The sequence below is a fragment of the Bidens hawaiensis genome, unplaced genomic scaffold (assembly GCF_021521415.1).
Source record: "Bidens hawaiensis isolate Kalapana, Puna unplaced genomic scaffold, B.hawaiensis_p1.1 tig00004192_1, whole genome shotgun sequence".
In the NCBI taxonomy this organism is placed as follows: domain Eukaryota; kingdom Viridiplantae; phylum Streptophyta; class Magnoliopsida; order Asterales; family Asteraceae; genus Bidens; species Bidens hawaiensis.
Window position 1 is genome coordinate 1,294,945 of NW_027491249.1, and position 10,170 is coordinate 1,305,114.

At 34.7% G+C, this 10,170-nt stretch overlaps 1 protein-coding gene across 1 annotated transcript; it reads left to right on the forward strand.

Annotated features, from left to right (window-relative positions):
- Positions 1–7,046: 7,046 nt before the first annotated feature.
- LOC143625653 (auxin-responsive protein IAA14-like) lies at positions 7,047–9,953 on the forward strand. Its single transcript, XM_077095937.1, has 5 exons — positions 7,047–7,600; positions 8,410–8,636; positions 9,167–9,308; positions 9,419–9,480; positions 9,817–9,953. Exons 1-5 carry the CDS (start codon positions 7,233–7,235, stop codon positions 9,951–9,953), a joined length of 936 nt encoding a protein of 311 aa, XP_076952052.1. The 5' UTR covers positions 7,047–7,232.
- The last annotated feature ends 217 nt before the right edge of the window (positions 9,954–10,170 follow it).

Genomic DNA, 10,170 nt, shown 5'->3' on the forward strand with positions numbered 1-10,170 from the left:
TGGTCGCGCCACTTTATAAGACGGGTGCTTAGTTTTCCGATTTATTTATTCCCTCGTGGACTCGTGGGATGTTATGTGGGGCTTTATGGTGTATATATATAGTCAAGGAATGGTTACGAACTCATGTATTCACGTTACACTGCAAGTCATGGATATTGCATTCATGACGTTATGAGAATTATATTAGAAAGCATTTTATCGAGTCACAAAACTTGTGAACTCACTCAGTTTATACTGATTAAATTATTTTACGTGTCTTTCAGGTATTTAGCCACGTGGAGAGGTCACGGTGTCTCACTACGATTTTATGTTTAACTATGAAAATTTCATGTATGAGGATTTTATATTTTGGAGTTTTCATGGTTTTATTCCCCCTTCGGCGGGACATAACTGTGAAATCTCAATATGTTACATGTAAACTTTATTATTGGTATTTTGTAAAACTTATATCATGAATGAAATCCTCATGTATTTTTATCATATAGTTGTTTGCTTAACCGCGCTCTCGAAAAACTTTTCATGAGTCGCACACCGGTTGTTTCCGCCTATGGACCGGGTGTGACATATGTGTAGCTAGAGCACAGCTGGCTGTCAGTATTGAGTAACTTAACCAGAAACCATCCAAGTGGGAGACTGTTGGAATTATGGACCGGTTCGGGTAAGTCAATACGGCCAACCGGGTTATGACCCGTGAGAGTTACACCGTGAGGTAACGAGCCATTGACCCGCTTAAGTTAGTTAACCGGGTTAGATACTTTAACGAGATGAAATTACATGGAGCGGGTTTTGGAGCAAGAAGTAGACTTGTTGGCCCATTGGGTTTATAACTAACTAAGTTAGTTAAACCTAATTAGGTTATACAAACACATGATGTTATGGACATAACCTTAACCCTAAGCTAATCAACAAGTCCATCTCCCTTCTTCCTCCACCCCATCGCCAGCCAACCTGCACCACCGCTGCTACCCTACCACCGGCGTTGTCCAGACACCGCCGCCGCTTGCCGCCGCCACCAACGCCAGCCGTCGCCGCTCACAGCCGCCGCCACTGCTATCCGGATACCACCACCACTGCCGTTGCCGTCGTGCACTGCCACTGATTGGTCATTGGATCTCGTTGTGTCACCTAGCTCGATTCATTAACCTTCGGTGTCTCAACCGATTAATTATTAACCGAGGTAAACTTAAATATATTGTTAGTTTATATTTAATGTTTTGACTCGTAATCGTATTGTCTGTAACCGGTACCTGTCGGGTTTAGTTTTCGGTGCTGATTAATTATATATATTCCGCTGCGTATAACTATAATTAATAAGATTAATTATTATTAATCACGTTTATTAAACCGGTTTTAATAAACAAAATTTTAACTGATCACCACTAAAACCCAACAGATTGAACTACATAGTACTAGGATGGGTGGACCTCCTAAAAAGTCTCCACCGAAACAACAAAAAACAAAGTCATGTTAAAAGATCCAGTTTTACCCTTCTGCATATCTACCCATAAATTTACATGAAACTCAGTTTATCAATTAGATACCGCATTTTACTAAAAAGGTGGGTTTATTATATTAAAAATGTAAAAGAAATACCATCCCTTTTGTCATTGTATGTAATGACTTGTAGTCTATACCTTTTGATGTAATAAGCTTTAATGTGGTTACTGTTTGACGTTACTAATGACCTATAAAGCATGAACTGTGACAATGACATGGTAGCCACATAAACAATCGATTCGTCTTAGCGAACGATGTCTTGTCCGCAATGGAATTAACTAGTTATAGGCTAAAGTTAAAATTACATCAAATGATAATAAAACTAAAGATTTTATCTGTCATTTATGTATTACTTATTTATTATTTATTTGATTATCCAACTTGTTATAATATTCAACCCTATTAACTTATTAAATTCAAATCAATTCTCATCATATGTATATTTGATCCAATACAATCTTGCAAGAAACTTTTAATAACTGGGTTAGTACTAGTCGGTAGTATTTACTATTTACAAATTAGAGCATTCCCGGCCTGTTCCCTACCCTATATCCATATACATCATATAATTATACTAAAAACATTGTATTTTCTCTCTTCTGTTTAATTAAATAATAATTTTTATACTTTTATCTTCATGTTTTTTCTCTCTTTCACTCAAAACTATTTTATGAAAATGTTAAAAAATTATACATTATCTACCGTGAATCCTTAAATTTAACTTTCCCATATAAATTTTCTCTCTCCTATACTCACAACCACTCATAACCATACCATATAATTTGTAAATTTTTCTTACATAATTTTAAGAAACGGATTGAGAATGCTCTTACATTGATCTAGGCATCTAGGTACTTGTGACAAGTCTAGCTACTTGAGTAAATTATTGGGCCCATATTTTGGGTTATTCCATGACTTAGTCACTTCAAGTTCATGCTATTTAAAAAGGCTTAAAAGGTCTTTAGGCCCGGAACAAACTTTTTATATAACTATCGACTTAGTTTACATTTTTCCCTTTCCGAAAAAGAGCATGGCCCGAAAGTAAAAATAAATAAATAAGTAAAACAAAATCAAAGTGTTTTCTCGAAATTTTAAACGTATATATACCACAAAACACACATACACAAATTAAACATTGATAGATGCCAGATGTTTTAGTATAAAATTGTGAATCATAATATTCATCAAACAAGTCAGGAGGTACAGGGATGTACGCTTGTCTGAGTTTATTATGATCTTCGGTATTAGAGCCTCATTGCTTCCTAGGGGAGAAGCCCAAAGGATTCCGGGATCCAAGGGGGCAACACTCCTAGAATCAGGGTCCAAGGGGAAGAGCTCGTAGATAGGGTCTAGCTGTATAATTCAAATTTCATAAGAAATTCAATTTACATATGGGATCTATACGATCTAGTGACAATAAAAAAATATTCTAATTGAAAACTTTGAAAGTATCTGATAAGATATGTGATCTCAAGATCAAGTGGCTTCGACATAGGGCACGCACGAGTTCGAAGGATTTTGACGAGAGTTCGGTTGAGGACGTGAGAACCACATACTTACACGTCTCTATAAAGTTTTTTATAAAGTTGTATACTTGCACGCTTTCGTCATTTAGATATTTTTTCAAACAGTTCACAAAATTCCAACATATGTAGGTGGACCGAATAATACTGAAATTGCTATCAGACCAAGAGAAAATAATAAGGCAACAAACTCAAGCACTTCCAGCAAGAAGCGATGCTGAAATCATGTCGAGACACCAAATGTGAAATAATTTGCATAAGTTCGAAAATTCAACAAGAAACAATTAATATTTCAGCCACTTATTCATGGCGGAGAGGTTCGTTTTTTAGGAGGTTTTTTTTTATATAAACATAGAATCTACTAATCAATCCGCATCAAAATAAGGGGACCAAGAACAATTATTTTCAAGCTTTCAAGTACGGTATAACTACAAGTCTGAAAAAAGAACAAAGGATCTGATCTCTTATCTTGGTTTGCCAATGATCTTTTTTATGTTCTCAAAGACTCAAGGACGAGTCTTTTTCGAAGACTAAGAAGGTCAAGAGACCAGTCAACCCAATAGACTCGGGATAAGATGCTCATGTGGTACCGACCCAGAGCCTAGCGAGATGAACTATGGAGTTGAAAGAAAATGCTCCCCACATTGAGAGAGAAAATTGAATAACATAATCAAATGCAATGCCGAAGTGAATGATGACATTGGATCAAATTCTCCATGGAGTTGATAGATGAAAAGACCTTTTAGTGAATAGGACCCGACGAGAACTTTTTTTTTCGAAGACGGGGACCAAACGAGTTTCATATATCAACTTATTATCGTCTATAAAGCGAACAAGGAATGTAGGCATGGGAAGTTGTTTTCTCCTTTGTAGATTAGAAAAGCTTAAGTTCTATGCAATTCATGATGTTAAGTGTTGACCCTTTTCAATATTTGATATAATTGGTCCTAATTAAACTTTGAATTGGTTTAAAGATAAATAGCATTTTCTATAGACCTTTTATTACAAAATTAACAATAAATATCGATCTACATGTTCTTTCAATTTGAGCATGTGACACTAACCTCGTCAACTATGATTCGCTATATACATTGGACGTGAAGATGGACCCGATACTTCTCACTTTTGTTTACCAAACTGACTATTGCAAAGGTCGCTTATAGAATGGATACCTCCATTACTTGACGCTTGGTTGAAACGAAAAGATGAAAGAAAGTTTATTCTCTTTTAGAATGATTTGCTATCACGACCCATGTCTAACGACCCTACACATGAGAAAGGGGATAAGCAATTAAGCATGACTAAAAGGGAAAAACAAAACCATATTATTTGGACATCAATTTCTTATCCCAAAGAACAAAAAAAGAGAAAAGAAGTACATTTCATGTACTGTGAAGACTAGTCACTTTTTGCTCATGAAATTGGATTTCTAATAAAGAAATTTGTAGTCACGTGAAAAAATCAGTAAATAATATAATCAACTCTTTTTATATTCGTAGTCGAATCAATCCAGATGAAAATGCTAGCATTTTTACGAGACGACTCCGATACCATTTTTCCATAGTCGAAATTTAAACCCAATCAGCATGTCAATTATAAGATTATTTCTTGTCTGTAAGGACCATGATTTGCTAGTTATAAAAAAAACATGGCTTGCACATTTTGGTCATCACGAAACAGTATTCAAATAACGACATGGTTCCCCAAACCCAAGTATTTATAATACGATATGATTTGTTGCACATACAAAAATTGTGGTTTTCATCTTCACATTCCAAATCATTCTACACACCACAGGTTCTCAATGAGTTTTGGTTGGAAAAAACGAGTTTGCTTCTAACTTTTAATATGTATACGAATGGGCATGTCAAATCTACTTCCAATATATTAATCTATTTTATTTATAAAAAAATCTTTTTTATTTATAAAACTATATATTAATTGTAAGTTTCTAAAAATACTATATTTGTGATTTTCTTTTTCCTTTGAAGGAAAGAGATAAAGAGAGATGTGGACCATTGAAGGACATTGGTTAGGTGAAGTGTCTCTATTTTGCCTGCGCACTTGTTCTTTTTATTTCCAGTAGTGCGCATATGCTGTACACAAATTCGGACTAACTTCCTTAATTCTTTCATCATTATACCCCAATTTCCAGCCTCCCACTAACTCAATTTACTTTCCATTTCTACAAGCACAAATAAATATTAGAGTAAATTAGTTACTTTGTACTTTAGGTGTATACTAAACTGCACGTTTTGCTCTTCAGGTTTAACAAGTACACTAGGTGCTAGTGTGATTTTTTGAAAGTTTTGCTCCGTTTAGTATAAACCTAAAGGACATAATATTTAAATAAGTTTAAGGGCTCTCAATTTGTAAAATTTCATCATCCTAATTTTGGTGGGAAGACTCTATGTTGTAAAGAAAAATAGTTTTATCCATTTTATCATGTATTTTTACAAAAGAGTCTTTATACCAGAATTAAGAAGATATAATTTCACTTTAAAAAATAAAAAAACTATGAAGTATTGGTTTTTATTGTATTAACCAAAATAAAAATAAATGGGTTAAGTTGATTTCTTAAAGATATGCATATTTAGTCTAAATAATAACAAGACTCTTGTTTAATACAAGTTTAATGGGGCATTTCAAAGAAGAAGGGGAAAAAGAATTGTTTTTATGAAAAATTATAGGAATATTGGCCTCATATAATCTCAACTATGGCCCATTGGCAAATATAAGGACCAACTATTGAAATGCCAAAATATAATCCCAACTACGCATGTGGGTGGAAAATTAACGGGAAGTTGTTAATCTTCCGTTAGTTTTGTGTGACGTGGCAGCTGACTTGTCATTAACCAGCTGACATGGCCGCCGAGTTGTCATTAAACCGCTGACGTGGCCGCTGAGTTGTCATTAATTTAAAATAATAATAATAATAATAATAATAATAATAATAATAATAATTTGTATTGCCCAGGAGTCTAACAAACCCACTTCATCTTCATCCCATTTCTCTTCGGCCTCCACCTCACCATCTCCAACCACCACCTCCCCATCTCCGACCGCCATCATCATCCGCTCCGACCATCGTTAAAAGCCCAGTCCACCCATCACCACTATCTCTGTACACCCTCATCATCGTAAAAGTATTTGGATGTCATCTTACCAGAGCCTAAGCCCTTGGTTTTCGTCGGCCGGAACAAATCTCATCCCGCCGGGCGCCGTGTAGCTCCGACAACCACCAAAATCATAACAGTTTCCTCTCCCGAAATCGCAGCTACAACATCTGGCTGATTTCTGGTCTGAAAACCCTAATGGTGGATTGGGGGAATTGAACAGGCTACAGCTGTTGTCGGCGGAGAAGCCACCAGAGCAGCCGTCGGCGGAGATGGGAAGTGTTTCGATGTCGGTAGAAGGAGCCGGTGGAGAAGCCACCGGAGCAGCCATCGGCAGAGACGGTGGCGATAACGTCGGAGAAGCTGTCGACGACAACGTCGGAGAAGCCGTCGGAGATGCCGTCGAAGACTGAGCAGATCCGTCGATCATAGCAAATAGCGTAATTAGGTGGTTTAAGATTTTTTTTATAATTAACAGCCTCGTCAGCAGCCCAGTCAGCTGGTTATGAGACATCTCAGCCGCCACGTCACACAAAACTAACGGAAGGTTAAGTTTCCGTTAGTTTTCCACCCACATGCGTAGTTGGGATTATATTTTGTCATTTCGATAGTTGGTCCTTATATTTGCCAATGGGCCATAGTTGAGATTATATGAGGCCAATATTTCAAAATTATAATAAATAAAACATTATAATACAAATATGAGATTGCAAAATGCAAAGGAATTAAAAATATTCATTTTTCTATGAATCAAATCATCCACGGATTTCAAATATAATCATTTAAATTCGTTGTTCTTGTGTTAGTAGATTCTTTTCAAAAGATAGATGCTTAAACTATATAGTGGGGGGAGATAGTGAATATTTATATATTTTAAGCTATAGTTAAAGAATAATTAAATTACTATTCATTTATTCTCATCATTAGACAGATGTTTAAAATAGAAAATATATACAAAATGGAAAGGCTAGAGAACCTTCTCTTCTGCATCAAACACCTACAACTACTAGCACTACAATCTCTATATTCCTTGCTTCTTCCTCAACAGTTATCAGTTTCTTGAATAATATTATAACTTTGTTTCAAGATTTCATTGATGTCTGTGTCACATGATTACATAGGCTTATCAGATGCTTCTTCATTAAAAAGAAGCTCTGAAGCCTCAAATATCTCATCTGATAATGTAACCAACAATGTTTTTAATCTGAAAGCTACTGAACTCAGTCTTGGGTTGCCTGGTTTTGGCAAAAGTTATGAAGAAAATGCAGCAAAAGGTGGCGGCCTTGCTATCAAGAACTACATGTCAGGAGCTAAAAGGGGATTTTATGATATTAGTTTTAATGGTGTTTTTGAGAAAAATCAAACTCAACAGTTAAATTCATCTTCTAATGTTAAGCATGTTGAAGAGGAGAAGAAAGGCCCTATTAGTAAAAATGCCAATGGCAGTGTTCCTCCTTCTGCTAAGTAAGTAAGTAAGTATATATATATATATATATATATATATATATATATATATATATATATATATTCTGAATGCACTATTTGCTTAAATATGGATTTGATTTCCTGGTTTTCTTGTTTCTTGAAAGTAATGTGTGCTTATAATTTTAATCTTGGAAAACTTTGCCTAAAGAAAGCTAAAATCTTGAGCTACTTTGAATCTTTTTTATTTATTTGCCCTTCATACAAACTAGATACTGATAATTTTCTGGGGATTTTGTTCTGTTTTCTTGTGTTTTGATGTGTTAATACACCATGAATGCTAGTTCAAGATTGTGTGAATTTATTTAAAGTAAAGTTGTATTAATTTTGGAGAATTTGTTCTGTTTTATTTGGATTTCCTTAAATATTTGTTTTGACCTGTTTTATTGTTTCTTGAAAGTTATATGTGTGAATTTATTTATTGTTTCTTGAATAGTTTTATTTATTTAAAAGTCCCCAATCTTTGAAAGTTTTTCCTGATGAAAAGTTAAAATCTTGAGCTTGTTACTATCATTTAGTCTATGATCTTCATAAATGAATGTTTACTGAATTAAGGTAGGCATGATTTTCTACACAATATGAAATGGCTTTGTTGATTGAAAAGTTATATATATGCTTAAGCCTTTATTTTTGAAACCATTAAGTAAAAAAGTGTTACCCTTTAAGAAACAAGATCTTCTAGCTTAATTTCTTGAGGGGAATTTGTGCTCTTTGTCTTGTGTTTTGACTTTTGACCTGGTCAAGATTGTATGAATTGCTTTCAAGAACAGTTCTTTTGGGTTATGTAACAGGGCACAGGTGGTAGGATGGCCACCAATTAGATCTTTCCGAAAGAACACTATGTCCACCAACTTGTCGAAGAGCGGTGGTGTGGCTGATTTGGGATCCGAAGAGTGTCTTTATGTGAAGGTGAGCATGGATGGTGCTCCATATTTAAGGAAGATTGATCTCAAGATTTACCATAACTATGAAGAACTTTCAAAGGCTCTTGAGAAAATGTTTAGTTGCTTTACTCTTGGTATGTTTGCATCTTTTATGCTTAAAATGCAATAATATTAGGGGTGTGCCTACGCTTTGAGCTCAACCCGAAAATCCTGTTTTTGAGATTTTATAAACCTCTCGGTTTCGGTTTTTTGGTTTTACCATTGGGTTTGAAAACTTTTGGGCAGAAAAAAGCATTGGCCCAAAATAATGAATTACATGGACCTAGATCCCCGTGTTAATTAACTATTATATATTAGGCCGGCTAAAATATTGGGTGACACTATTAATTAAATTATTATAAATTACTTAAAGTCTAAAATAAAAAATGAAAATCCATAAAATTGCTTCGGTTCGATAATTCAGTTTTAGTTACATTTACATGCATGACAGAAGCCGAACCAAAAGTTCAATTTTACGTAAGCATAAAACCAAAACGCCAATCTTTGTTTGGGTTTGGTTATTATGGTTCTGTTTTTTCGGTTTTATGCGCATTCTTAAATATATTTGTTTAATTTTATCATTTTCTTGATGCGTTTTGTCATGTTATGGATGGTTTATGAATAGGGCAATCTACTTCTAGCGGAATTAAAGGCCGAGAAGGGCTTACTGAAAGTAACTTGAAAGATCTTCTTCATAGCTCCGAATGTGTTCTAACATATGAAGATAAAGAGGGCGACTGGATGCTTGTTGGTGATGTTCCTTGGGAGTGAGTTCTTAATTGAACAAAACCTTTTTCATTTGTGTTTTTCGATTATTGTGGTCGTAGTGTTATTAATTGTCAACTAAAATCTAGAAACTATGTTCTTGATTTTGCAGGATGTTTATAGATTCATGCAAGAGATTAAGGATCATGAAAGGCTCAGAAGCAACCGGATTAGGTACACAATATTTTTAGAACTTTAATTTTTCAAGATTATCAAAACCTTCCGCCTTGCATTATATTTGTTAAAAAAATAAAAACAAAAATCCTTCTTTGTGTTTTTCATGTAAACTGCTTTGGATCTTGGATTTATACTAGAGTGATTAAATTGTGTTTGTGTTTGTGTTGCTTTTACAGCTCCAAGATCAATGGAGAAGTGCAAGAACAGAAACTAACATAAGTTCCCGATTTTAACACTGAAAGAGGCATTCGATGAAAACACCATAAAGGGTTTATATACGTGCTTCGATAATTTTGATTTGTAACTTTTGTTTTGTGTTTTTATTAATGGTAGATTGTTGTTTGAATCCTATAGGAAAAGGTCATAACTGGAAAGAAACACAGTTTTTTGGTAATCCTGTTGTGAACCACTTGACATTTGTTAATGTAAATGGCTTTCTTCTCCTTCATCATTTGTTTTTGACTTTATAGTTAAGCATGCGCCTCTTTTTCTAAAGAATAATTGATATATCTGTTGGCTAATTACCGAGTTGGCCCATTATGCTCGGGCCTAAGTATCTTATTAATCGAAAGGGCTAAGAGGCATTTAGGATATTAGCTTTTTTAGAATGACGACTTTCTTGTATTTGGGCTACCGCATTCTCCAAATTTGGAGAGCCCCGTATCCGATGCTCCACTCTAACCAAAC

What these genes read in the sequence shown, in the direction of transcription:
- LOC143625653 (XM_077095937.1), top strand. Translation starts at nt 7,233, where the DNA reads ATGTCTGTGTCACATGATTACATAGGCTTATCAGATGCTTCTTCATTA. An exon ending in GTTTAGTTGCTTTACTCTTG is followed by an intron (nt 8,637 to 9,166) that starts GTATGTTTGCAT and finishes GTTTATGAATAG; the next exon opens with GGCAATCTACTTCTAGCGGA. An exon ending in GTTGGTGATGTTCCTTGGGA is followed by an intron (nt 9,309 to 9,418) that starts GTGAGTTCTTAA and finishes TTGATTTTGCAG; the next exon opens with GATGTTTATAGATTCATGCA.